The sequence below is a fragment of the Capricornis sumatraensis genome, chromosome 3 (genome assembly GCF_032405125.1).
Source record: "Capricornis sumatraensis isolate serow.1 chromosome 3, serow.2, whole genome shotgun sequence".
Taxonomy (NCBI): Eukaryota; Metazoa; Chordata; class Mammalia; order Artiodactyla; family Bovidae; genus Capricornis; species Capricornis sumatraensis.
Window position 1 is genome coordinate 41,767,102 of NC_091071.1, and position 26,323 is coordinate 41,793,424.

The 26,323-nt window shown below is 66.8% G+C and overlaps 4 protein-coding genes across 11 annotated transcripts; 1 reads left to right on the top strand and 3 right to left on the bottom strand.

The window, feature by feature from the left end:
- The first annotated feature begins 148 nt into the window (after nucleotides 1–148).
- LOC138076924 (uncharacterized) lies at nucleotides 149–1,418 on the top strand. The gene is made up of 5 exons (XM_068969256.1): nucleotides 149–276; nucleotides 349–442; nucleotides 575–734; nucleotides 907–1,059; nucleotides 1,160–1,418. The coding sequence occupies exons 1-5, from the start codon at nucleotides 149–151 to the stop codon at nucleotides 1,321–1,323; spliced, it is 699 nt and encodes a 232-aa protein (XP_068825357.1). The 3' UTR covers nucleotides 1,324–1,418.
- Nucleotides 1,419–1,722: 304 nt separating this feature from the next.
- On the bottom strand, nucleotides 1,723–4,171 carry RHBDL1 (rhomboid like 1). 3 transcript variants are annotated; one of them, XM_068968716.1, is made up of 8 exons: nucleotides 4,133–4,171; nucleotides 3,530–3,688; nucleotides 3,080–3,304; nucleotides 2,851–2,999; nucleotides 2,618–2,730; nucleotides 2,446–2,546; nucleotides 2,305–2,365; nucleotides 1,723–2,234 (listed from the first exon to the last, which is right to left on the bottom strand). In XM_068968716.1, the coding sequence occupies exons 1-8, from the start codon at nucleotides 4,169–4,171 to the stop codon at nucleotides 1,963–1,965; spliced, it is 1,119 nt and encodes a 372-aa protein (XP_068824817.1). In that variant the 3' UTR covers nucleotides 1,723–1,962. The 3 variants fall into 3 exon arrangements, with proteins under 3 accessions (XP_068824817.1, XP_068824816.1, XP_068824818.1); XM_068968715.1 differs by having other exon boundaries at nucleotides 3,530–3,691; XM_068968717.1 differs by lacking the exon at nucleotides 3,080–3,304 and having other exon boundaries at nucleotides 3,530–3,691.
- A 1,528-nt stretch (nucleotides 4,172–5,699) lies between these two features.
- On the bottom strand, nucleotides 5,700–10,988 carry RHOT2 (ras homolog family member T2). Of its 6 annotated transcripts, none has more exons than XM_068969469.1 (19): nucleotides 10,875–10,988; nucleotides 10,713–10,771; nucleotides 10,533–10,614; nucleotides 10,411–10,454; nucleotides 9,517–9,570; nucleotides 8,961–9,013; nucleotides 8,776–8,884; nucleotides 8,592–8,693; nucleotides 8,422–8,520; nucleotides 8,191–8,299; nucleotides 7,979–8,099; nucleotides 7,701–7,785; nucleotides 7,485–7,627; nucleotides 7,301–7,401; nucleotides 7,087–7,217; nucleotides 6,924–6,998; nucleotides 6,693–6,815; nucleotides 6,403–6,605; nucleotides 5,700–6,203 (listed from the first exon to the last, which is right to left on the bottom strand). In XM_068969469.1, the coding sequence occupies exons 1-19, from the start codon at nucleotides 10,909–10,911 to the stop codon at nucleotides 6,077–6,079; spliced, it is 1,857 nt and encodes a 618-aa protein (XP_068825570.1). In that variant the 5' UTR covers nucleotides 10,912–10,988; the 3' UTR covers nucleotides 5,700–6,076. The 6 variants fall into 6 exon arrangements, with proteins under 6 accessions (XP_068825570.1, XP_068825571.1, XP_068825572.1 ...); XM_068969470.1 differs by having other exon boundaries at nucleotides 8,191–8,303; nucleotides 8,408–8,520; XM_068969471.1 differs by lacking the exon at nucleotides 9,517–9,570.
- A 287-nt stretch (nucleotides 10,989–11,275) lies between these two features.
- Nucleotides 11,276–25,595, bottom strand: WDR90 (WD repeat domain 90). The gene is given in 42 exon segments (XM_068968433.1): nucleotides 11,276–11,584; nucleotides 12,131–12,215; nucleotides 12,328–12,447; nucleotides 12,511–12,654; nucleotides 12,761–12,891; nucleotides 13,005–13,179; nucleotides 13,361–13,483; nucleotides 14,575–14,746; nucleotides 14,882–14,993; nucleotides 15,123–15,291; nucleotides 15,370–15,560; nucleotides 15,654–15,813; nucleotides 15,922–16,043; nucleotides 16,212–16,314; nucleotides 16,784–16,881; nucleotides 17,167–17,461; nucleotides 17,463–17,587; nucleotides 17,763–17,803; nucleotides 17,896–18,026; nucleotides 18,135–18,263; nucleotides 18,454–18,615; nucleotides 18,889–19,019; nucleotides 19,360–19,490; nucleotides 19,597–19,736; nucleotides 19,921–20,156; nucleotides 20,457–20,573; nucleotides 20,643–20,773; nucleotides 20,859–21,002; nucleotides 21,088–21,206; nucleotides 21,600–21,657; nucleotides 21,726–21,871; nucleotides 21,939–22,049; nucleotides 22,669–22,737; nucleotides 23,186–23,378; nucleotides 23,460–23,580; nucleotides 23,926–23,993; nucleotides 24,070–24,184; nucleotides 24,446–24,616; nucleotides 24,805–24,913; nucleotides 24,999–25,175; nucleotides 25,300–25,391; nucleotides 25,586–25,595. Coding segments are annotated over 42 exon segments (5,535 nt in total). The 3' UTR covers nucleotides 11,276–11,426.
- Between the last annotated feature and the right edge of the window lie 728 nt (nucleotides 25,596–26,323).

Sequence of the window (26,323 nt, forward strand, 5' to 3'; positions counted from 1 at the left end):
GCGCGCTGTGGGGGCGGGGCCGGCGGGGAGCGTGACTCTGGCAACGCGACGCGGCGTCAAGGTTTGAGACGCGCTGGGTCACCCGGGCAGACGCCCGCCCGGCCGCGCTCCGACGCCCCGCCCCCGAGGCCTCGCCTGGCGCGTGGAGATGGCCGCGGCTGGCGGGCTCTGGAGCTGTGAGGACCCAAGCCGCTGGGCCGCCGTCTTGGAGTGCCGCGGGGCGGTGCTGCGGGCGCGCGCGGGCCCCCAGGGGCGGCTGGAAGCGCTGGACCGGTGGTAGGGCGGAGGGGGCAGGGGCGGGCGGGCCGAGCCCCGTGGCCCGGACTCCGTAGCGCCGCCTTCCCCCAGGTACCGAGAGGAGCTGCCCGCGGCCATCGGGGCCCGCGCGGAGAAGCACGTGACACTACACGAGCTGCAGCGGCTGCTGGCGTGGAAACTGGCGGTAAGGCTTCCCACTTGGGGCGCGGCACAGCCACGTGGGTGGGGCTTCTCAGGGGGCGCACCCTCGTGGCAGTCTTGAGGGGGCTCCCGGCGAGGGCCGCCACACGTGACACCCGACCCGACCTGGCCACAGAGGGGCCGCTTCCGACCGCGCCTGCAGCAACTCGTGGCCGCCAACTCTCCGGAGCTGGTGGTGCAGCGTTCGGCCGCCGCCTTCCGCCTCCTGCCAGACATGCACGCAGCGGTCATGGCTCTGTGCGCCCTCCGTGGCGTGGGCCCGGCTACCGCCTCGGGTTAGTCGGGAAAGCTGGACCACCCCCGGGCAGGGTCGCAGGCGGAACCTGGCCTGTTAGTGTCCTTATCCATAAAATGGTCCGATGGCCAGATACATGATACAGGAGAGTTGCTGGGGACAGCAGCCCCAGGCCCAGGCGGGGCTGAGTGCTGTCTATTCACTGCCCACAGCGGTACTGGCTGCCGGAGCTCCTGAGGTGGCAGCCTTCATGTCTGAGGAGGCAGTGGCCGCAGTGCCCAGCCTGCCCGCCCTGCAGTACACTGTCAAGCACTACCTGCTCTACCTGAGCCGGGTGCAGGAGCGTGCAACAGCCCTGAGCCAAGGTGCGGAGACCACGGGCGGCCAGGGTGGTTACGGAGAGCTCTCTCTGACCGTAGGAAGATCGGTATCTCCGAGCCCCAGACTCTCTCTGCCCTTCTCTAGGCAGTGCATCTGGGCTGTGGACCCCACACCACGTGGAGACGGCCCTGTGGACCTGGGCTGCAGGGTGGAAGATGTGCCCGGACCTGCTGCCCAACCTGGGTCCCAGCCTGGTCCCCGCTGAGGACACCAGGCCAGCCAAGAAGCGCAGGACCCAGGCTGAGTGACTTGGCTGCTGCCCAGAGCCTGCTCACCTGCCCTGTGATCTCAGGCCGTAAGTCTCTGGACAGGAGGCTGGCCGACCAGGAAGCTGGCTGCTGTTGAAGCTCAATAAATGCCTGCTGAACTGACACCTGAGTGTGAGACCCACAGCCCCTCCCCAGGGCTCCCGGCTCCCACAGACACACCTCATGCTGGGTTCAGAGAAGCAGGGATGGGGGTGGGGGGGTGCCCTCAGCCACTCTTGTGGAGGGAAGGGCTCTCACAGTTGCTCAGAGTTAGGGGGAGACGAGCCCAGCCCAAGGCCCCAGTATAGCCAGCTGATGTTGTGTAAAATATTTATTCATTCTTCAAAAAGGCTCAGACTGCAAGTCTCAGGGAAGAGGCAGAGGCAGGATCTTCTCTAGGGCCACTCTTGGGGACCTCCACCACCCGACCCAGGCCAGCAGTCCTGTCCCTCCAGCCTGGGAGGGGGTGGCCAGGGCTAGTGTAAGGCTCGGCCTGGACTCAGTGGGCCACAGGGGCCACCAGCCCACACCGGGAAGGAGCAGCCTCGAGACTACATTCACTGAGGGTGGACATGCAGGCCTGCCCGGTGGCTGGCCCTGGGGTCCTGCACCCTGGCCCCTGTGGCCCTGGGGACCCTGTCAGGGTGGTGGGGGGATATGGGCACCCAACAGGTCATAGGCAAAGATGTTCCAGAAGATGGCAAACAGCAGGAAGGTGCCATAGGCAAGCAGCACCACCCACCAGCCGCACTGGTCCCGCAGGCGCTCTTCGTAGCTGCGCAGGATGGTCAGGCCCATGCTGACGCCCACCACTGCGCCCGCCAGGTGCGCCATGAAGCTGGGCTGTGGGCCTGAGGCAGGCAGTGGCGGGGAGAAGCGCAGCCACACAGCCCGGCCCACCTCGGAGCTCACTGCAGGGGGAGGCAGCAGGTGAGGCCCCCTGGCTAGGGGCTGAGACCCCCGCCCTGGCTCCCTACTTACTGCACACCAGGGCCAGCACCATCCTCAGCAGCTTGTAGGGACACCTCATCCCAGCCCAGTTCTGATGGGTGCAAAGAGGAGGTGGTGAGATAGGTCTTGTGGGCCCCTCCCCACACCCCACCCCAGGGGCTGCCCCGTTACCATGACGACATTGGCCAGGTGTGCAGAACACAGGGCATAGACCCCGCCGGAGCCCCCCACCACAGGGGCCCGCATGTCAGTAACAGAGACAGTCAGGGAACCTGCGTGAGAAAGGAGAGAGCTGTGAGGGCGAGGCCGGCGGGGGTGGCCCCGGTACATGCAGCTGCCTCACCTGCCAGCACACCCGCCAGGTAGAGCAGGCTGATGCGGAGCAGGCCGTGCACCATCTCCAGCGGCACCCCGATCATGAGCTGCAGGAGGGCATTGAACCCCAGCTGCTCCAGCCTGGCCATGGGGGCAAACGGGTGTGAAGGGAAGGGTGGGGTCCACAGTGGGGCTACCAGCCCCCGGCCCCCACCTCAAAGGGCTGAGCTCTCCAGAGCCAATCGGGGCGGGGGTGCTCACCCGACGTGCATGAACATGTACGTGAGGAAGCGCCAGGCCCGAGCGCGGTGGCTGGGGTGGTACACGAGGGGGCTTTTCATGTACTCGGGGTGGTAGGTCTGCAGCACCCACTTGTTGAGCCGGGCCCCGTAGCACAGGAACACGATGATCTGGGGGGACAAGTGCTGGGGCCAGGCAGGACCAGGGGCGCGGGAGGCTCCTGGGGAGCTGGGTGGACAGGCAGGCCCACCTGGGCAAGGGTGACCGAGGCCATAAACACGGGGGGCGGGCAGCTGCGGTGCCGGTAGAAATACCAGTGGCGGTCCACCTCTCGAGGCAGGATCTCGTAGGCCACGTAGCGCACGAACCGCTTGTAAACACCCAGGCCTGGCTCATCCAGCAGCCCGTCCCGAGGCAGTGCCCGCTGTCCGTTGGCGATGGCCCGCTTGAAGCTGCTTGAGCGCTTGCTGCTGATCTAGGGGGCGGGGCCCAGGCATAGACCACCACACTCCCCCCCAGGGTCGCCCCTCCTGAGCGGTCCACCCAGCTCCTCACCGGGTCCCAGGCTCTGCCTCGTGTCCACAGCCCTCCCCGGTGGGCAGGGCAGGGAGGAGGGGCCACCTGCCCACCCTGCTCCAGGCCAGGGGCTGTGAGCGCCAGGCCAGGCCCCACCCCCGCTGCCCACCCGCAGTGCACTGACCAGGTCCGCCAGCTCCTGGTAGCAGACCTGGCCCCGCTCGTTGCTCTGGGCCAGCGCCACCAGCATGTCCAGCTTGGCTGGGTCCAGGGGCAGCTCATGGCGGTGCACCAGGCCAGTGAAGGTGTCCGCGCCAATGAAGCCTGTGTTCTCAGGGTCCAGCTGCTGCGTTTGGGGGGGGGGGCGGGGGAGCGGCCAAGGCTTGAGCGTGGGCCCAGCCCCCAGGACTGGGCAGGTCAGCCTGGAGAGGCAGCCTCTGAACACCCCAGGTCCAGGCCCCTGTGCCCACGTGGTTCCAGGAGCTGCAGGCACCAGCGCCTAGGTCCCTGGCTTGAAGCTCTGCTCGTTCTCCAGGGGTCTCCCCACCTCATTTCAGCCCTGCCCATCCTGGAGGGGTAGGGCCAAGGTCTGAAGGCAAGCACCGCCCTCCCAACACGCTGCAAGCGCCCTGCTCTGGCTCGCCCTTTCCTGGGTCTTGGGCAGGAGGCTAAGGTCGTGCAAGGAGAGGTTGGGCTGAGGGTCTCTGAGAAGTCCGTTCCCCCGGCCCACCCAAGGGCGAAGGGCCGCGGCGGGGGCGGTGCCGTCGCCCCCCACCTCCGCACGCACCTGCTCCTGGATAAGCTGCAGCAGCGAGCTCCTGTCCATAGAGCCGGGCCGGGGGCCGGGGCCGGGGTCGGCGGCCGCGGCCGGGAGGGGCTGCTCTGCGGACGACTCCGCTCCGCCCCGGCCCTCCGGCTCCGCCCGCTCCGCTCGGCGCCGCGTCACGGAGCCGCCCGCCCCCGCCGCACACGCCGCAGCCGCCCGCCCAGCCACGCGCAGTCGGGACTCGCGCGCGCCCCGCACGAGGACGTGCCCGGGCAAGAACGGTGCTCGGCTCCCGGTTCCCATCCCGCTAGTCCCGTGGGGCGGCAGCCGTGAAACTGAGTCACGCGCAGCACCCAAGCCCCTCCCGCGCACGGCCCGTTTTCCCGGGCGGGGTCTCAGCGCCAACGCCACCTCCTCGGGGAAGGCTCCAGGGAACTGCCCACAGGTGGGACTCTCCAGGCGGGGCTCCCAGAAGGTACCTCCCTGTAGGCAACTTGGCGGCCTGACAGACTGGCGTCACAGCCCAGCCGACAGACAACTAGCAGAGGGCAGGGAGGGCCTGCAACTGGCCCTGCTCGGTGGGCAGGGACCAACTCACCTTGGGCTAGAGGCTCCTGACCCCGCCTGTGGCCACAGCTGGGATGGGATGGGGAGGGGACCTGGCCCCCAGGGAGGGCAGGCGGACCCCTCCAGTAAGGAAGGTGGCACTCGGGACACACACCGCAGGGCCACTCTCACCCACCGTGCAGCTGGGCCTTGGGATGGACCCAGCAGCAAAGAGCATCCTGCCAGGCCTGGCACCAGTGAGGACTGCACCAGGAGCCTCGGGGGTGGAACTGGGGGCCAGCGGGATAGTCGGACAACGCCCAGGCCTGACCCCCAGCCCCTCCTGGGCTAGGCCTGAGCATCCCTGCTGGGTGGGCAGTTCCCCGCCGCCTAGAAACAGCTTGTCAGGACTGGAGGGCCTAGGCCCAGGGTCTGCCTTGCACAGAACAAGTGCAGGCCGGAGGGGGCAGGAGCCCGGGACGCAGGCCGGAGTGAGGGCCTGCATCCCGAACTGGGCCCCCACCTCAGCCCCAGGAAGGCTCTCTGCCCCCTTGTCCGCAGGCTGTCCCCTGCCCAGCGGGGAGGGCAGAGGCTTGGGAGGGGCGGGAGGAGTGGTGAGAAATAAGGCTGCTCCCCCAGAGCAGGGCCACCGCACACCCCAGAGCCTCAGCACACTGCAGCCAAGCTGACAGCCGGAGGCTGAGACTGGAAAGTGGGTGCTCCTGGCAGTGGGGAGGGGGTCGCACCAAGGGGACCTCCAGCATCAGGCACCCCAGCCTGTCACCCTCAGCCAGCATGGACTCAACGGTCTTCAAGGCTCTGAGGCTACATTGGGGCTGAACTGGTCCTGACCTGGACCCGAGGCCTCAGGATGGTCACCCAGGCCCAGAAGGGAGGCGTGAGCTTAGGAGGAACGTTCCCAGCCCACACCCACAAGGATGCACTTTAGTTAATTCAAGAAGTCGTTTTCAGTAAGCAGGACTCAATATGGAAAAGACACAAATGACGTTTAATCAGGAAACCCAATCTCACGTCTGCCCTGGACTGGTCTTCAAATCGGGGGTTGGGGGGCACATGCTGGTCCAGCCATTTCTTGCTTCCAACCCCTGCCTTTAGCCCCAAGTTCCTGCCTTCGTACCCCCTTCACACCCACTGGCCATACACCAAGGACCAGGAAGAAGGGATGGAGCCCTGAGAATTCGGGTCTGGGGGCACTGACTTGCTCAAACACCCCCGGTCCCTCCAACACCTGATGCCCAGAGGCAGGCCACGCCCAGCACCTGTAGCAGCTGGGAGCCAGGCCTACCTGTGGGCGGGGCAGGGGCAGGGCAGTGGGGGGCTGTCCTCAGGAGAAAAGCGGAGACCGGGAGGAGCCCTGCCCCCCCAACACCCTGAGATAAGACTGCGGGGCCCAGGGCCTCATCGGCTCTTCACCAGGACCCTGTAGAGGGAGAAGCTGAGGATGGCAGCGACGGCAGCCCCCATGGCCCCCAGTGCGACCCGGAGCCAGAAGGAGGTGGCCTGCAGCTGCCCGTGGACAAGGTGTCTGCAAGAGAGAGGAGACCTTTAGCCCTCACAGCTGCTCCCTGCCTGCACCCACTCGACAGACCGCCCAGAGCAGGGGCGGCCTGTGAGGCCTGGCCCCTAGGGCCCACCCTGCCCCACTGCAGTCCCGACACCACAGCCACGCCGCCCTCCTGGGACAGGGTCCATCTCCCACACGGGGGCTGCACGCTGGTACCCACGGGAAGGTAGCCATGGTGGCCAGCTGGGTGAAGATGCCCACGCAGGGCTCGACTGGGCTGACACAGGAGAACGGGGTGGGGGCAGGCAGCCGGTGCCGGCGGCAGAACTCAGCAGGCGACAGGCCGGGCAGCGGGACGCCTCCAGGCAGGTCAGCCTTGGAGCAGACAAAGAGGCAGGGGGTCTGCCCATCCATGTAGTGCTGCTGCAGGGCGGGGGCTGTGTGAGCACGCTGGGAGTCCCTGCTCACGCCCTGCTATCCCGCAGACCCCCAGGGCAGGCGGGACCTTGCCTTATAGACGCTGGCACACAGCGCAAAGGACCTGAGGTCACTGCCATCAAACATCAAGCAGGCCACGTCACAGGAGGCGTCCGCCGAGGCAGTCAGCAGGCTGTCCGCAGCCACCTTGCACAGCTAAACGGGATGGCCACAGAGGGGCACAGGGCTGGGTCCCTGGGCCACGCTGGGCAGCGCCCCCCATGTGCACACACCAGGCCCACCCTGGGGACCCCCGGCACTCACAATTAGGTATTTCTCCTGCCCGTTGACCTGCACTGTGTCGATGGCATAGACGGAGGGCTCCCCGGCATCCTGGTGCTGAGGAGGGAGGTCCCTGCAGCTTACGACTCGTCCGCTCCCCAAAAGCCCAGCCCCCAGGTCCCCTCACAGCCTCGCGGACGCTCACCCCCAGGCTGTGGCCAAGGAAGGCCCGGAGGAAGGATGACTTGCCCACACCATGGGCCCCCACCACCTTGCACAGGAGGACATTTCTCTGCGTCTGTCCCTTCTCTTGGTCCAGTCTCTTCTCCCGGGTGACTGTGGGCAGGGAGAGAGGATGAGCAGGAGGCGGGGCTGCCAAGGAGGCGATGGCCAGGGGCCGGGGTGAAGCGGGCACCCACCTGTGATGGCGTGGGCCTGGGAGTTCGGCTCGCAGAGCGTGGGGTAGCCCAGATAGCCCAGGTGCTCAAGAGCGCGCCGGACATCCAAGTAGGTCACCAGGCTGGGGACGGCAGAAGGGGGCATGTGGCGGTGCCGCGGGGCAGAGGGCGTGGGCCTGTCTGGGTGGGCGAGGGCTTCACTTACGTCCACTGGCAGAGGTACCCGTGCAGGGGCAGCCGCTCAGCCTTGGTGCGGACCGTGTTGGGGAGCTGGGGGCCCCAGGGAGCAGCGGGAAACACACTGAAGAGGCTCTGCAGCTCTGCCGGGGAGAGCGCACCGTCCCGGTCCTGCGGGCAGAGGGGCAGCGGTGACAGGCGCTCAGGAGGCAGCAGGGGTGCAGCCGGGGCCCAGCGCCCTCACCTGGTCGTGCTTCTCAAACATCCTCTGCACAAACTGGTAACCTCGGTGGTTGAGCTCGGTGCTGCAGCCAAGGGGCACACGGAGCCTGTGGGCGCCGGGGTGGGGCTGTGCTCAGCTCATGGGCACTGCAGGGTACTTTCTCCCAACACAGGCCATCCACACAGCCAGCTCCCCAACCCAGAGAAAGACACGCCGAGAGCCCCCAACGCAGGGTCCAGGAGCCCCATGCCCAATCCGACAGAGAGCAGAGGCAAGCCCTGAGCCTGAATGCCACTCACGGTGGGCAGAGGTAGTCAGCTGTCAACTCCAGCGAGTCTCCATAGCCAAAGCGCCTCAGGATGGTCCACGTGGTCTCGTGGCGGCCTCGCTGGATGAAGAGCGTGTTCAAGAAAAGGAAGCCTGCTCAGGGGTGCAGAGGACCGAGTGGCACCAGGCACAGCCCAGCCTCGCCCACCTCCGACCCCCGGGCAGGAAGGGCGTCAGGCCTCACCGTCCAGGGTCAGCTGGTCATCCCGCACACCTCCTGCCACGTTTTTGCTCACCACCATCTTCACGTCTTCCAGGGCCTGTGGGGCCAGCGGGTGCCCGAAGCAGGACGTCTGTCTCCAAGAGAAAGCGGTTGTTGGTCAGGCACCCTCTCCCTCTGTCTCAAAGGTGGCACAGGAATGGGGGGCCGCTGCCACCAGGGGCTTGGGGGGCCGGGAGACAGGCGGGGCCGCACCTGGAAGGCGTTGAGCTCCTGGTCACTGAGCGCCTGGTCCATGTCCTGGTCTGAGAGCCTGAAGATGCGGGTGAGTGCCTGGGCGCACGCGGGCCTCAGCTGTGGAGACAGCGGCTCAGCACCCCCACTGCTCCCTCCTGCTCCCCCTACCGCCAGCGCCCGCTGCCCACCTGCTTGGCCTCAGGGTCGTAGAGGGGGGCTGTGGGGTGTAGCACGGCCTTCTGAGCATAGTAGAACAGCTCTGAGATGTTCTTCAGGTTCTTGGCCGAGCACTGGGATGTGTGGGAGCAGACTCGGGTGAGACACGAAAGCGCACACCCTCGCCTCTGCAGCCCCGTGGCCCTGTCCGCTCACCTCCACGCAGGTCTCGATCTCAGGGAACTGGCTCATGATGGGCAGCACGGCCTCCATGGAGCCCCCTGGCCGCAGGTCCGACTTGTTGCCCACGAGGATGATGGGAACCCTGGGGAGAGGCCCACGGTCACCAGGGAACAGGGAGCTGGCAGGGCCCAGCCTCCTCCCTGAGCCCTGCCTACTACCTGGGTCCCCTCTTGGTATTCCCGTTCACCAGCGGGATCCATTTGGTTCGGATCTGAAAGGTAAGAGCTGCTCGTGAGGGCTGGGGCCCACCCAGCCCACGCAGCCCACCCAGCCCACGCAGCCCACCCAGCCCACGCAGCCCACCCAGCCCACGCAGCCCACCCAGCCCACAGCTCCCAGGTGGAACTCTCAGTTGGCTCAAGACAGGCCCACTGAGGAGCGAAGTCACAGCCACTGGCAACAAGGCCAGTGTGGGAGAGCAGCCAGCAGGCGGTTCCCAAATACCCACAAAGGGCCTGGCATCAGCAGCCCATGCCCCGGGCCTAAAGAGACTCAGATGTAAAGCCATCCACCATCTATCTCTGCTTAGATGCGTTCCGGGGAATTCCAGGAAAGCTGGGTGCCAGGGGCCCCCTGAGACTCCCCAAAGCCCTCATGCGACACAGGGCTGGCCGCGGGTGCAAGTTGCCCTGAACCTGGGCCAGCCTGGGGTGTGTGCGGAGAACGGGAAGGTGGCCAGGCTGAGCACCAGGGACGAGAACGTGGAACGCTCACCTTCTCGACAGTGGCCTCTTCAGACACGTCATACACCACGCACACCACGTCCGCCTGTTGAGGGAGGGCAGAGGTTGCATGGCAGGACCTGAAGCTTCCTGCTCTGCTCATAGGCGAGACAGGACAGGGCTCAGAGACCAGGGAAGCCCACCACTCCAGCTGCTCCCAGACTGAGCCACTGGCTGTTGGCCACCCACACCTCAGGCCAGCCCTTTGCTGCCCTCTTCCTCTGCAGAAGCCAGGCCCTAGTACTCAGCTCTGGCCAGCAAGTCCTGTGAGGGCTCAGGACACTGCCACCCTGACACTTGGCGCCCCAACCCCAGCCTCAGCTTTTCGCTCCCTGGCCCCTACCAACCACAGCAAATAGAGAGCAACAACACAACACGGGTGACGGTGGAACAGTGGCTGTGGCCTGGACCCTGCCCGGCCGCAGCCCAGGACACAGCCGAGGCTGCAGGGGCGGCACCCTTAGCTTGGTCCAGGCCCAGGAACGCAGAGAGCCCTGGTCACGATGCCCAGTGCAACTGGGAGACCCAGGACGGTGAGCTGGACTAAAGAGTCAGGACTGGGGGTGTGGGCACACAGCTGTCCAATGGATCACTTTCAAGAACTTGGAGGCTGCTCCCCAGGGTCCAGCAGAAGAGGGAAGACGAGCGGGGGAGGGCTGGAGGGCTGACCAGCCCTGTGGGCAGGAGAGGCGGAGCCCCGCCCCCGCCCCCGCCCCGCCCCCGCCCCCGCCCGAAAAACTGCGCCGACAGGTCGGGACAGAATTAGCAAGGCTGTGGCTCCTTAATCCGCTCCCTGGGAAGATGAAGCGGATCAGGCCGCGGCGGTCCCGCCCACAGGCCATGAGCCCTGATCCCGTGCCCAGCAGTCCCCCGGGACACCCTATACCTTGTCAATCTCACCCTGGAGCTCCTCCACCGTCTGCTCGGTTTCTGAAACAAGAGACCACGCTGCAGACCTGCCAGAGACGCCGACTCCTGGGCGGAACGGCGGGCTGGCGGCCGCGCTACCTGAATAATCCACGATGTGGGTGGGCACCTTCTCCGGGGTGACGTCCGCGGGAATCGTGATCTCCTCCGCCCGGGCTGGGACCTGGGCAGACGCGGCCGTGAGGGAGCCGGGCCGGGGCGCGGGGGGCGCAGGGCCGCAGGGGTCGTGGGGATGCAGGGGCGCGGGGCGCTCGGCCTTACCTCCTCGGGGAACTCCTCGCCCACCAGCGACAGTATTAGCGACGTCTTCCCCACCTGGGCTGCGCGGGGCAGCGCGGTCAGCGCGGCGGCCGAGGTCGCGCCGCTCCGCCCCGCCCCGGCCCGGCCCCGAGACCCCCGCCCGTCCCGGACCCAAGCGCCTACCCTCGCCCAGCAGCAGGATGCGCACGTCCCGCTTCATGGTGGGGCCGGGAGCTGCGGCCCGGGCACACCCTCCCGCCCGCCACCGCGACCGCCCGCCACCGCGACCCAGACCCGGCTCGGCGCTCGCGGAGCGCGCACTTCCGGCCCCGCCCGCGCAGCCGCACTGAGGCTGGCGGGCCAGAGCGGCGACAGACCGCGGCGGCGGCCCCGCGTGGACTCGCCGAGCACTGCGGGGCCGTGCGGTCCAGGCCCAGAGCAGGTCTGGGGCTGGGGGTAAGCTGAGCTCTGGCAGTACAGTCTGCAGTGACCAGGAGACGATGCCTCACCGCTACACGCACATTTATTTGAACTGTACAAGGCAGAAACAAAACCCCAAGGGAGGGGGGCTCCGAGTACTTCACACACATTCAGGGTCCTGATGCTTCACACATGCTCCTGAGGTGCAGGTGTGGAGAGCCCACCGGGCCGACGGAACCAGCACAAGGCCCGGGGCCGACCCAGCTTCTCGGTCAAGACTCTGCCCAGACCAGGGGCCCAGCTGAGGGGCAGGGCTCAGTGGCCTGTGACTTCCCACACCAAGATCTCGCTGTGGGCCGCTGTGAAGAGCAGCTGGGCTGACGGGGCGAACCTGCACAGCTGCACAGAGTCGTCATGGCCCGTGAAGTCCTGCACAGCCCCCGAAGCGCAGTCCAGCAGCCGCACCATGCGCTCTGCAGGCAAACAGCAGGGGCTGGGCCAGGGCGGGGGGAGGGGGCCTGCTGCCCCCAGCCCTCTCTCCAGACGGAGCTGGTGCCTCGCTGGGGAACCTGGCACCCCACCCACTCACAGATCCTATCTGTGAGCCCCAGGAGCAGGGTCCTCAGTCCACTTTCAGGGACAAGAAACCCAGGGCCCAATGGTGAAGAGTATGGCTCTGTGACGGAGAAGGAAACGGCACCCCACTCCAGTACTCTTGCCTGGGAAATCCCATGGATGGAGGAGCCTGGTGGGCTGCAGTCCATGGGGTCGCTAAGAGTCAGACACGACTGAGCGATTTCACTTTCACTTTTCACTTTCATGCATTGGAGAAGGAAATGGCAACCCACTCCAGCATTCTTGCCTGGAGAATCCCAGGGATGGGGGAGCCTGGTGGGCTGCCGTCTATGGGGTCGCACAGAGCCGGACACGACTGAAGTGACTTAGCAGTAGCAGCAGCATAGCTCTATGAGGGAACACAGTGGTGCCCAGCCGGCCCCACTCAAGTCACCACCACTCACCAGAGAAGCCAATGGCCACGAGGTGGGCCCCAGGGGACAGACTCATGGACACAGCAAAGAAAGGCAGTGGGATCTTCTCCACCACCTGCAGGCGGCAAGCATGAGGTTCTGGGGGAGGGGGCCCCTGGCCCTGAGACCTGTCCCCTCCCCAGCCCTGGGTCCCTCAGGCTCCCAGGACCATGGCGGAGTGCACCTGCCTGCTTCTGGCGGAGGCTGTAGAAGGCCACCTCAGGGTACACGCCAAGGCCTGCACATACCAGCAGCGCCGGGTCCCAGGGACAGAAGGCGGCGAGTGAGGGTGGCAAGCAGCTGGGAACCTGTGGGGGCACAGTGCAGGGTGGGGGGCGGGGGCCCTGCGCCCACGGGGCTGCCAGGACTACCTCTTCGAGGCTGGGCGCTGGGAAGCTCAGCCAGTCCACGAGCTCACAGTGGTCCCGCAGCCAGTCGGAGGCCCACACGCTGACTCGCTGGTCCCCGCTGGCGGCCAGCCATAGGTCCGTGCCCTCTGCCCCAAAGTCTCCACACTGGGGGAACAAGGGCTGGTGGGTGCCGCCTGCCCTGTTCTCTCACCCCGTCCTGCCAGAACCCCAGCCTGGGTGGGCCCCGCCCAGGAAGGGTCAACCATGTCACCTCCTTCCTCGTGCTCTGGAGAGTGCAGATGGGGGCGCCGCGATGGTCACTTAGCACCCGGAAGGTCATCCCTGTGCGGAGGTGGCTCACGGCCACGAGCCCATCCTTGTCTCCAGAGACGATGGTCTGACCTGGGCCAGGCAGACCCTGTGCTGTCACTCGTGCGCCCGGCCTTCAGCCCAAAGGCGTGACCTGGGCCAGGCAGAGCCGTGGAGCCATGCCACCACCGGGAGCCCAGCCTCACCGTCAGCGGAGAAGGCGAGGGCTGTGAGTGCAGCCGCGTGCGGGTACATCTTGAGCTCTACGGCCGAGCGCAGGATGCTGAAGACCCGCAGCGTCCCGTCACTGTAGCCCGCTGCCATGTGCTGCTCTTCTGGGCGTCCGCATGACTGGGGGCTCCAAGCCAAGCAGAGGCAGCTCTGGGGACCACCGGCGGAAAACATCAGGAGCCCCCGGGAGGGGGCGGGGCCCAGGCCCAGCCAGACACCAAGGGTGGAGGGAGGCCGTGGGGCCTGCAAGAGCCAGGCCAGCAGGAACCCGGCCCAGGCTCTACCCAGGTATGCCCCCAGCCCCGGGTGTGCCCCCAGCCCCGCCAAGTACCTGGCTGAGCACCTGGAACTGGATCAGCAGCTCCATGCTAGCCACGCACCACACCCTCACGCTCCCGTCGTCACTGCACGTGGCACAGTGGGACTCGTCGGGGCTGAAGGCCACCTCGTTCACCTGTGAGGAGCCACCAGCCTGCCTGAGGCCCACGGCCCAGGAGGAACACAGCGTAGCCACGTGGCTCTGGAGAGCATCCACCTCCCCCTGGAGCCTACCAGGCCCCAGCTCTGCCACGTGACAAACTCACTGTCCCAACCTCCCAAAGTCCCCCCACGAGGCCTGGGTGAAGGCTCCCTCCCAAGGAAGGTCCCCCATGAGGCCTGGGTGAAGACCCCCTGCTGAGCTCCCCCACAAGGCCTAGGTGAAATGTGAACCACAGGAAGCCCACCGGTCAGTTGAACTTGACCGTCCACTTGCTGGGAGGTGACAGAAAGAACTGTCCTGACAAAACCTAGAACACAGGACTCCTGGGGGCCACAGACTGAAGTAAAGGACGTGCTGTTAACTGGGCCTCATGGCGGGGGGTGTGCAGTGGGGGTGGCCTGAGATTGTCCCATTTGTGGAAAGAAAGATTACACAGAATCAGTATCTCTGGTATAAGAAAAAGGAGATGAAGACCATGCACCAATGATGTGGGGACAAAAACCAAGTCTTGAATTTAAATAAAAAGCTAAAAATTGAGCCCTGCTTGGGTGAGAAGTGCTGGCCCCTCTGGCCCTCAGACCGTGACCTCTAAGCCCAGTTCCCACTGGGGGAACTGGGGCAGGCAAGCTGGGGTCAGGCAGAGTTGCAGAGGGAGGGCCTGGAGCACGCATGCCCCTCAGGAGGTGGGACCAAAGTCACCACCAGCTCAGGGGGACTCGGTACCAACAAGCCACTGCCACCACCGCCACACGGGCACTGCTGGAAAGACACAGCACGCCCCAGGGAGGCAACGCCAGCTGGCTGGCCCTGCTAGACCCCATCCCAGCCTCCAGACCCCGGGGATCCTAGAGGGGTACACCCAACCCTGTTGGTGGGGGATCCCAGCAAGGACAACTAGCTTTCCCCAACAAGTAAACTATAAGAAAAGGGGCGGGACAAGCAGGGTCGCGAAGGCCATGGAGCCTGGGGCTGCTGCAGGGACACCTCGCAGACACAGCACCCACAGGCACAGGGGAAGGAGTGAAGAGGCTTCCCGCCTGTGTGAGCAGCGGCCCGGCACTCACCTTGCTCCGGTGGCCACTGATGAGGCGAGTGCTGGTGCCCTCAGCCCAGCTGATGTACCAGAGCGTGCCCGCTGTGGTGCCCACCACGCCCATGTCCATGCTGTCGTGGAAGACCGCGCTCACGACAGCCCCGTCGAGGGTCAGCTCACGCTCCAGAAACACAGAGCTGGACCTGGAGAGCAGGGCAGCGGTGGGAGCCCAGGGCGCCAGGTGGCTCAGCCCACGGCCCTGCCTCGCCTGAGCAAACCCCTGGGGGACAGGCCCAGCCAGCCGGAGTGCCAGATCCGAACACAGCGCGCACGCTCACCTGGCCCCTGAGGCCCTGCGCCGCAGCTCCGGCACGGCCCCCACAGCCCACAGGCGCAGCCGCCGCGTGTTGCTGCCACTGACCAGCCAGGTGCCCGAGCACAGCAGCACTCCTGGGGAATGGGAGCTGGCGTGAGCCACATCCCCAGAGGCCTGGGGCTCGAGAGGGCATCCCGCCGCCCCGTCACCGTGACTCGCGGGGGTACTGAGCCGCGAGGGCTACGGGCTCGTCAGACACCCACCGATCTCGCCATCATCCGCCTCCCAGGCCAGGAAGCAGCAGCCGGCACGGGTGTCCCACACGCACACCTGGCCCTCGTTGGAGCCGCAGTACAGCAGAGGCGCGGCCCCGTAGCAGAGCGAGCTCAGCTCGCAGCCCCCCAGCTCCTCGGGGACTGGCTCCAGGTGGGCCTGGTGGGAGAAGAGCAGGGGTCAGCCATGCCAGGCCGCCGCACCCCATCCTCCAAGGCCACCTCCCAGCCCCGGCACCTGGAGGCTGACATCGCCCGCCTGCCCCCACAGCAGCTGCAGGGTGAGGATGCCCTGGCCCACGCAGGCCAGCTCGCCGGTGTGCCAGGGGCTGAAGGCCATGCCGTGCACCGGCTCTGGGAGGCGCGTGGAGGACAGGAGCTCGCAGGTGGCCGTGCTCCACAAGGCCAGGGTGCCGTCGCCACAGTCCCCTGGGGAGACGCAGAGGGCCTGTGTCAGCAGCCCAGGGGTCCCAGGACTGGCAGGGGCTCAGAGACCACCGTCCTCCAGCCCCGCCCACTGACCCAGCGTGACGAGGAGCCTGTCGTCCAGTGAGAAAGCCAGTGCCTGGACTGCGGTGTCGTGGTGAGAGAGGAGCTGCCGGCAGGAGCCCCGGGGCACGTCCCAGAGACGGATCTGGCAGCGGGAGGCAGCACTGCTTTGGCCGGAGGCTGAAGCCAGGACCTGGAGGTGGAGGGGCACTGTCAGCACAGAGGGTGCAGTCCACGGGCCCGCTTGGGTTGCACGGGCACCACAGCTCCGGGCCTGCGCAGGGGGCCGCAAGGCGGGCACCTGGGCATCATGGCTGAGGGCCAGCGTGGAGATCTCCTCGGGGTGGCCGAGCCAGTGCTGCTGGGCGCCCGAGTGCAGGTCCTCCACCACCACCAGGCAGCCGCACGTGTAGGCGAAGAAGCCTAGGGGCAGACGGAGCCCGGTGGATCAGCACGCCACAGTGCGCCCCCCAGCAGGCCCAGCCACAGGGGCTCACACCCGCGCCGCCCCCCCCCGGAGAAGGGCTGGGGGCAGGGGGCCCAGAGGCGCATCAGGACAGGCCCCCTACAGCCCCTGGGCCGCGGCCGCACCGGTGTCCGGGCTCCAGACCAAGTTGGCGCGCCCGTTCCCGTTGTAGCCCACGACGGCCTTCAGGCGCAGCCACTCGTCACCGGCAGGTGGCAGGAAGAGGCCCTGTAGGGAAGCGACTGGGCACCTCAGGCCAGGCCTGGATAGAGCCCGCAGGTGTGGCTCCGGGAGGAGGCGGCAGAGGGCAGGAGTGGGAAGGCAGGAGAGAAGGGAGGCCAGGCAGGGGATCCTGGGGAGGGCCTGGGGTGTGGGGAGACCTGGGCAGGGCAGGGAGGAACCTGGAGGCGGCCTCGGTGGGGAGAGGCGGGGAGCCGACATGGCTGGCTGGCACACAGGACACTCCCAGGCCCAATGGCACGGCAGCAAGCCTTAACTAGCCCATCAGGAGCACGGGCCGGGCTCAAGGTGGAGGGTGACCAGCGGCCTCCAACCCAGGGAGCTGCCCCAGGGACACTCCAGGAGCCACTGCTGACGGTGGGGGGGGACGCTCGGACACCACAGGCTTCACTGCCCGAGCCTGGCCTCTACAGCATCCGTCGGTGGCCAGGACCAGGAGGACCCCTGCCCCGCCCACCTGGGCCGGTGAGGAGGCCTTGTAGCGCGCAGTGAAGTGCCTGTACGAGTTCGGGCGAGCGGGGGGCCGGGCCCTGGCTCCCACTGTGCTGCAGGCGCCTGTCAGGCAGGACGAGAAGCTGTGGACCTCTGGGACCACACAGCGACCTCCCCGCTGTTGCCCTGCCCTGGCTGGTCAGATGCTTGGGATCAGAGGGCACTGGCGGGCCACATCTCCCTGCCCGCAGCCTTGGGCTGTATGTCCTGCAGGCGACCCCCACCCCTTGTCTGCCAGGGCAGCTGGCTTTGTCCTTAGACCACCTGGAGTCCACAAGGTACCTGCACCTGGGCCCCAGCCCAGTTACAAGGGACCCCGCTGCATGCTGCTGCCCCACCACTGCTTACTGGGCCAGCCACAGGGGTGGGGACATCTGCCGAAGTCCCAGGGACCTCCTGTCACCCCACAGGCCCCATCGCCAGCCCAGCCAGCCTCCTTCTGCACCAGCACGGATGGGCCTGAGGCCTGATGGAGATCCTCGGGACCACGGCTCCTGTCTGATGGGAAGAGGGCACCTGGGGAGGTTGGGGAGATAGCAGGGGTGGGGAGCAGGTGCTCGGAGTCCCCAGCCCGCCCCCAGGCCAGGAGCAGCAGAGCACGTAGCGGGGAGCCTCCCCCTCCCAGGACCCCCTCCCTAACCGTCAAAGTCCTCAGGGGGCCCAGCACAAAGGCCCGGCTGGGGCGGGAGCACTGGAGGTGATACGGACACCTGCCGGGGGGGCCCTCTGGCCCCGGCCGCCACGCCCTCCAGCTCTCCTGCATCTGGGCCTGCAGACAAAGGAGCCAGGCTGTGCTCAGAGCCGAGGAGGGGGGGCACAGAGCAGGAGGCGTGCCAGCCCCCCGCTCCCAACCAGCTCTGGCCTGGGGCCCCAGCACAGCATTAGCGTGTGCCTCCCATACCAGGGGTCACGGCAGGGCCTGCCAGCGTGGGGGAGCCACTCACCTGCTTCGCAGGTCAGGGGGGGCCCGGGAGCACCCTGGACACTGCAGAGACGACAGGAGAGGCTGTCAGTGTGCTTTGGGGGCAGCGGGGGCCCAGAGAGGCCTGGCAGGTTCAAGTGAAGGGAGACACTTGCCTGCCTGGGGACCACCCCTCATGGGGAACCAGAATGTCCCAAAGGAAGATGGCGTCTCCCACGCTGAGGAGCTGCTGCTGGTCGGGGGTGAAGGCCACAGCCCGCACCGGCTCCGAGTGGCCAATGTACACCTGGGGGGGCGGTGTCGCGCAGACCTGAGGCATGGCCCTCGCGCAGTGTCAGCCCGGGGCGCCCAGGGCCGTCCTCCACCCTCCTGCCCACCCGCCCGGGACACACACCTGGCAGCTGAGGCCAGCCTGCATTGCGTAGTCCCATAGCCTGACAGCCCGCTCGGCGGCTGTGAGCAGAAAGCGGCCATCCGCGCTGAGGGCCAGGGAGGCGCAGGCCGCGGGGTGGCCACAGTACAGCTGCGGGAGAGTGTGCTTGCTGTGAGGCAAGGTGGGCGCACCCGCGACTGCTGGCCGGGGGAGCCCTCCCCAGAGTGCAGCCACCTGGGAGCAGCAGGCAGCCCGGGGCCACCCCGCCATGGGCGCTGTGGGCAGCAAGGCCGGAGCCGGGAGGACGGGGGCCAGGTCGCCAGCCACGGCCTGGGCTCACCTCCCGGACCATGTTGCCCGATCTGGCGTCCAGCACGGCGATCGTGTTGGAGAATGTGGACACCAGCAGGTGGCTGGGGGGTGAAGGGCCGAAGCAGAGGGCCACAGCCGAGTCCAGGCAGCTGCCAGCCAGGTCCAGGGCACTGACGTTCACCCTCAGAAGCTGGGGGAGAAGCAAGTATTGCCCTCACGAGCTCCAGGCAGAGCTGGGGCCCCCAAGCAGAGGCCCAGGTGATGGGCAGCCTCAGGCACTCTGCCCTGCCCAGCCACCCACAGTTCACAGGTCCTCTGTGCCCCTAAGGGGCCCGGGTCCCAGGTCCTCTCTGCAAATGAGTGTGGCCTCCCGCCCACAGGAATGACCCAGCCACCAGGGTCAGGGGTGCCCACGGGGTCTGTGCACCCTCAGCAGACACATGCAGGGCTCTGGCTAACTCACCTCATCCAGCGAGGCTGTGTCCACGACGCTCACCGTGTACTTGGAGGGACCCACGAAAGCCAGAAGGCGGCTGTCCTCGCTGACCGCCAGGATGCTGGAGCTTGGACAGGCCTCCTGGCACACCACATTAGCTGCCAGCACAAGGGGGCGGGCAGTCAGCTAGGCAGGGTGGACCCCACGGCAGTGTGCACTGCCGGAGCGCCAGGGCTCTCCCAGTGACCACCCAGAGACCGCCTGGCTGGCCAGACACGGTGTCCATGGGGGCCCGGCCCTGCCCCCTGGTGCTCGGGCTGCAGGCGATCACCCTGTCCTGGCACAGGGTAGGCGCACTCTGATCTCCCACTTGGGGGCTGCTGGGCAGTCCTGAGACCACACCTGGCCCCGTGGGTCTATGAGTGAGGCTATGGGACACAGGGCCATGGTCAGGGAGGTACTGGGAGGCCCAAGCTGAGCCAGGCGTGGGGGCCTGACCTGCCACTCGCAGGACGCGGCACCGGGGCGCACCGCTGTGGTACTGGGCCAAGGCGCCCCGGGAGCAGGCGCTGAATAGGAAGCGACCATCGGGGCTGGCGGCCAGGCCAGTGATGGCTCCTCGGTGACACCTGCGCCACACGGAAAGGTGTGCGGATGCCCAGAGGGTGTCCAGGGGCAGCAGAGGGTGGGCATCCACCGCGGGCATCTGTGGGGCAAGCCTGCCTGGGCACCCACCTGTGCTCCACCAGGACCTCAGCGGCCTCCAGGCTGAAGGAGCGGACGGCCCCGCTGCTGAAGCCGCAGAAGAAGGTCGGCTGAGTGGGGTGGAAGGCGACAGCACGCGGAGCCTCCTCGGGTGACGTGAAGTCATACAACTGTGGGGGGGTGGGGTGGGCAGTGAGGGCAGACGGCGGGGCCCCGAGAGCCACTCTCCCCAGGGGGCTTGAACCTCGGGCCCCAAACCCGGGCAGGAGAACCCAGGGCCCACCCGCCGGGCCTCAGTGTGGCCTGCAGCCTCCAGACCGCCCTCCCAGCCGGTGCCCTCTGGCCACACCCCACCTGCTGCAGGGTCGCCAGGTCCCAGACGCGCACGGTGCGGTCCTGGGACACGGTGGCCAGCTGTCCCCGGCTGCGCTCGGTGGCAAGGGCCAGCACCGGGGCAGTGTGGGAGCGCACCAGCAGGCGGTACTCCTGGGACGGGACGTCCAGGAAGCCCAGGTGACCCGAGGACGTGGTGGACAGCACACGCAGGCCGCCGGGGCTGACGCGGACGGAGGAGACAGGCCCCTCGTGCTCTGTAGGCAGGGGGCTCGGTGACCGCCCAGGCCTGCAGTGGGGCGGGTCCTGCACCAGGGCCCACCTGGGCAGGCTGACCACAGCCAGACTATACCAACCCCTAGCCCCTCGTCCAAGACAGCGAGAAGTACATTTTCCTGCAGCCTAGAGCCCTGTCTTCCTGTGAGCTAGAACCCGCACCACCCCCGTGACTACCCACTCCCAGGTTCAGGACACAGCCCCACGGAGTCCCATGCTGTCCAGCCTGGCGACACGGCTCTCCTGTGCTGCCTGGGGGTGAGGTGGTGTGCAGGTCCTACCTGCCTCCAGGAGGACGGAGGAGAAGTCCAGTGGCCAGAGGCGCAGGTAGCCATCCTCGGAGCCCACAGCGCACGCAGACCGGGAGACGCTGAGGCTGTTGATGGCGATGCCGGGGCCTGGGTGGGGGGAGCCGGGTCAGCCCCGAGCAGCAGGGCCCCTCCCCCTGCACAGCAAGGCCCACCTACCTGAACTGAAGGTCCGCTTCTGTGCGAGGGGGTCGCGGGGGGTCTGCAAGGGCAGGAGGAGGCGAGCATGCCGCACAGCCATGCGCTGGTGGTCAATCTCCAGGATGTGGCCACTGCGGCTGCACACGTAGCTGCCAGGGAGCAGGAGGTGAGGGCGGTGGCGGCAGGGGCGGTGCGCCGGGCCTTCAGGGAGGGGGCGGGGAGGGTGGCACTCACAGTGTGTGGCCATCCTGGGCTGGCCCGAAGGCCAGGTCGGTGAATTCCAGTGTGTGGTGCTCCCCCAGGTCCACAGCGCAGGAGCGCAGCGCCCCACCTCGGAGCCGCCACAGCCGCACGCTGCCCCGCCCGCACGACGCCATCCTGCGAGGGTGGGAGGTGAGCGGGGCAAGGGGCGGGCTCACGAGTCAGCAGCCCCAGCACCCAGGGAGGGCAGGCAATCAATCACCTGGCTTCGTCGAAGAAGGCTATCTGGAACGCCTGGACATCAGCATCGCTGTGCGCCTTTGCGAGGATGACGGCCTCTCCGCCTCGCCCCAGCTGGGCCATGCCCCACACCAGCACCGTCTGCAACAAGCCTGCACTGAATGCCCACCCATCCACCCGGCATTTCCAACAGAAGTCAGAGAAACCTGCCCGTGCCTGCCCAGAGTGTCTACAGACGTATGTCTGCAGAAAAGAGCAGAAAACGCAACCACAAGTGGAGGAGAGGCCCTGGGGGAACACCCAGCTTCAGAGACACTGCCGTGAAAAAACATCCGTCTCAGGCCTGCAAAACTCGCCAGCAAAGGGAGCAAGGCCAGTCACTCGAAAGACAGCTCCATCCACAAGGGCGAAACAGATGCCCTGTGGAGCGTGTGATGTGGGGGTGCCTGGCTAAGCTGGGGGAGGCCAATGGGGATCCCTGCCACCTGCCTGTACTCTGGGACGGCGGCCCCACCTCCCCGCTGGCCCAGTTACCGTCCGCCTATGGCGGTCCTTGCCAACGCCGCAGAGCAGCTCCCCGTTATTGGAGAAGCTGTGGACAGAGACGACAGTAAGCGTCACAGGGGCTGGCCCCCACCCCCCCGGAGGCCCTTCACCCACCTGAGGGAGGAGATGGTGTGGACCGGGCTCCGGAACAGGGCCAGGCAGCTCCCCGTCTGGAAGTCCCAGAGACGCAGCATGCTGTGGGGCCGGGCCTGGGCCGAGGCCAGCAGCGAACTGCTCCCGTCCAGCGCCAGAGCAGAGACCTGGGGGCAGGGAGTTAGGGAGGGTACAGGCCAGCAGACCAGGCCGCCCCAGGCCAGGGGTGCCCACCTTGTCTGTGTGGCCAAGGAAGAGGCGCTGCTCCCGGGTTTCGACGTGCAGGACAACAACGACTGCGTGGCAAGGGTACACAATAGCAGCGCCGTCAGGGGTCCACAGGGCCTGCGGGCAGGGGCCGGGAGCTGAGATCACAGGCTGGTCAGCTTCACTCCCCACCACCCTTGAGCCCCCTGAGGCACAAGCCAGGAGTCAGCACACTGCATGAACCGAAAGGACAGAAAGCCTGGTCGTATATGGGCATGGCAGGGCTCCCGCTAAGCAGGGAACTACAGGGTTCAACTAACAAGAGGCCGAGAGCCCACAAAAACTCAGAGCCCACATCCAGAACAGCCTGGTGAGCACACGGCCACCTCTCCCACGGCTGCCTCCACAGGGACCCTGCCTTGCCCACACCGAGCCCCACTCAGCTGGACGGCACGCATCCAAGACTTAAAGGATGAACAAGGGTCTCAGGTCTCTCGAAGCTCGAGCATCTGGACCAGCACCACCACAGCTGGTGCTCACAACACAAAAAGCCACCTGTGTCTGTACATCACAGCACCAAAAACGCACCAGGCGTGTGCGGACGCGGGTGGGGCTGGGTGATCACAGCAGTGCAGGGACCTGGTGCCTAGGGGAGCTCAGAGGCCCACAGCCAAGGCAGGGAAACACGGCATCTGCCCGCTGTCTGCTCGGTGTAGCTGATGTTTGTAAGACCCAACAAGAGCACAGGACCCCTCACCCATTTGGTGCTGTGACCCCCAAAGCCGATGACCCCCTTGAGCCTCAGGATCGGATCTGGGAGGAAGCTCTGAAACAGGCAGACGCACAGTGAGACCCAGGTGGCAAGGCCCCTGTCGCAGCAGGGCTGCCCCGCCCAGAGCCAATTCTGGCCTCCCAAGAAAGCCACCCAGTCCTGAGCTCCGGCCAGCCACTCTGCGGTAGGAAGCCAGGACTGCAGTCACAGTGCTGGACCCTCCAGGTGCCCCAGTCCTGAGGTCCCCCCGCAGACCACTGGGGCTGGGGGCAGGGCACCAGCTCTCTTACTCTTTGTTGAAAACGCTTCTTGCCCAAAGCCGCCTCCGGTAAGCTCTGCTTCCTGCCAGGAGGCTGGATGGGAAGGGACCATCAGAGGGGACACCTGCCCCTCGCCCATTCCCTGCAGGCAGCAGCCCGGCAGCCCTCTGTCCACCGCTCATCCGCACACGACCCCCTCGGGGGTGCAGTCGAGCCCCACCTTCCTCGGGAAAGGCCCTCACCCCATGCGGAACTGTATCCTCTGGAGCCACGGGCTCCACTGTCGGCTGACGGGCAGACACATGACTGCCGTTGCCAGCTGCATGCTCATCAGTGGCCTCCACCCAGGCCGAGGGCTCCTGGATACAGCCACTGGGGCCAGCCACACGGGAGACCTCTGAGCGCTCACAGAACATGCTGACCTCTGGAAGGGGCCTGGGAATGGAGGTGGCCCAGCGGGACTGCAGGACAAGTGCTCATGAGCACCCTGCCTGAGGCCAGCACCCCCAGCCCCACCTCCGAGGGCGCCGGGCACTCACGGCTGTGGGGTCATGCTTCTGGACCACGCGGGCCCTGCTGTCCCGTGCAGGCTTGCTGCAGGCCACTGGGGAAGGGAGCAGCCGCGGCACACGCCCTGCTAAGACCGCAGTGGAGAAGAACCGACTGAGCAGAGTGCAGACAGGCACAGGGCACTGGGCAGGGGCGGCAGGGGGCCCGGCCTTGCCCACTCTGCAGGATAGGAGCCACACTGACAGCGGCAGCCTGCCCTAGCAGGGGCCCCAACACCCATCCCAGCAGGAAAATTTGAAGCCCCAAGCACTCAAGTCACAGCCTCCCGCTGCTCCGGGGCCACCTCCCCGCGCCCTTGCAGGCACCACACTGCTGGGGTCAGCTCCCCAGATGCAGCATCAGGACCCCACTCCTGCTGAGCGCCATGGGCCCTGCAGACCTGAACCCAGTCACCGCTGACCCACAGGCCCACCTGCCTCAGGAGGGAAACCGCTCTTCTGCACCAGCTCGGAGGGCACATGCGAGCTGCTGCTCGGAAACCTTGGTGGGGTAGAGGACGAGTCAGCTTCCAGGACAGCCCTGCCCTCCCTGCACCTGGGACGGCAGAGGCACTCACCGGATGTGGACGTAGCGGTCGTGCCAGCTCTCCCCCTTTGGCACTGGGAAAGCCATTTCTCGCGGTATGGGGGTGACAGGCAGTTTTGTGCGCCGGGCTTCAGCAACAGTGACGGCTGTAAAGAGCAGAGTTGGTCCAGGTCCAGGGAACCGTCCAGGCCCCTCTCCCAGCCCAGGGGTCTCAACACCAGGGGCCAGCAGGGTCCTGCCTGGCCACCAGCCCGGCCACCACTCCCTCTGATGGCTGCCTCAGGAGCTGGGAGGCTCAAAGCTGGCACAGCACGGGCATTTCCACTGAATGCCAGGGACGGAGCAGAGAGCGGCCCACAGGGAGCGAAAGCAGGTGGGTGGCAGGCTAACACAGCTGTGGTCCTCACCAGGGTCGAAGCACAGGTCACTGGTGTAGAGGCTCCGGACCAGCATGCTGGCACACAGCCTGACGCCCTTCAGGTGACTGTAGCATCGTTGCAGATAGACCAGCAGGATGTCGTGCAGGTCAAGCTGCAGGCAGGTCCAGCGGGCACCAGGGAAGGCCACACCTGGCAGATGTGCAGGACTCGTGCCAACCCAGCACCTACCCTCTCACCAGCCAAGCCACAGCACTGTGTCCTCGGCCTGTTCCCAGTCTCATGGCCACAATCACGTGACCCCCATCCAGACCTCCCCCTGAGCTTTCTGACTGGACGCCTCTCCCAGACCATCCCCGTGCCCCGTTCGTGCCTCAACTGCACGGTACCTTCCCTGGGTGTCCCAGCCTCACAAATGAAAGGGAACTGCAGCCACGTAGCTGTGGACTTGAACTCCTTGAAGAGGTTGGAGAAGGACACTCGAATGACCTGGCTGTCCTGTGGGGCACAGCATGGACGTGAGGAGTCAAGGCTGCCGCAGGAGTGCAGGGCCCTGGGCAGCCCCCCTCTCCCAGCTCAGCACCTCAGTGGACACATCCAGGTGAATGACGAAATGCTTGGCAGGCAGTGGCCGAAAGAGCACGTACAGATACCGTCCGGTCAGCCCCAGGGACTGGGTGCTGGTTTTGGGGAGCTGGATGTAGTTGCTCGCAGAGACAGCGCCCCGCACGCGGTACACGGTGCACTTGAGGGTCTTGTCCTGGAGAGAGAGACGTTTTGCAGACGTCCTGCAGCCCAGGGAGGCCGGGAGGGCTGCAAACAAGCGTCCAGAGAAAAGAGAGGAGAGGCCGCCGTTACCGCTGCCGGGCGCCCCGGCCACTCACCGTCACGGCGGCCACGTCCCCCTCCTTAGTGGAGCGCTTCCACTCGTCCACCTTGAAGTGTCTGAAGACGTTGAGGAACGGCTGCTGCCACACTGGGGGACAAGGGGACGTGAGGTGCCAGGCCTACCGCAGGTCCAGGGAGGGCCCGGCAGGGCCTGCGCTCTCCCCAGCGGTGACGGCCAGCGCGGCGCGCGGACTGGGCTGCGAGCGAGTCTCAGCACCAACCCGTGCGCGGCGGCGCCGGCCCTTGGACCCCAGACCCCAGCCCCTGTCCGCGCGCCGCTACCTCGCGCCATGGCGCCGCAGCTCGCGCTTCCCGCCTCTGCCGACGCGCACCCCACGCAGGGCACGCAGCGCGTGCCTAGCAACAGAACCCCGGCAACGGCGCCACTGACGCCGCACGGCCACATGTACGTCACCTCGCCTGACACGTGACCGCGGCACGGGGCGGGGCCTGGCGCGGGGCTAGACCCCAGTTTCCCCGGCTGCCTTTCTTCCGGTAGCCTCGAGTTGCTGTCCGGCCACTTCCTCTCTACTGCTGTCTTGCCACAGGGCAGAAGCCTCCGCCCCCGGGCCTCTGCGGTCATCCCCAAGCCGGGACCCCGTGGGCTTACTCTAGCACCCCTGGCACCACCGCTGTGGGGTCTGATCTGGGAGGTTCCTGACCGTGAGGCCCGTGTTCTGGGAGCGAGACGCAGCCCAGAAAATCCTGACCGCACTTGGCGGGGTCGGTCCTCCCCTCCCCTGCTGTTGCCCAGCCCTCTGGAGGCCCTTATGTCAGCTGCAGGCTCCACAGGACCCCGAAGGCTCCCCACCAGACCTGGGAGGTTCAGATCCGACAGCAGGCGTCCTGAAACCTGACCCCAATTCTGGGTGGCTGAGACCCCCATCTCAGGGTCAGTTAAGTAACATCTCTGGGCCTTGAGAGCAGGTTTCGACACCCATCGATGATTACAGGGAGAGGAAGGGGGCGTGGGTGTTCAGTGGGGTCGGCTGGCATTTACAGACTTCTACGTAAAATGAC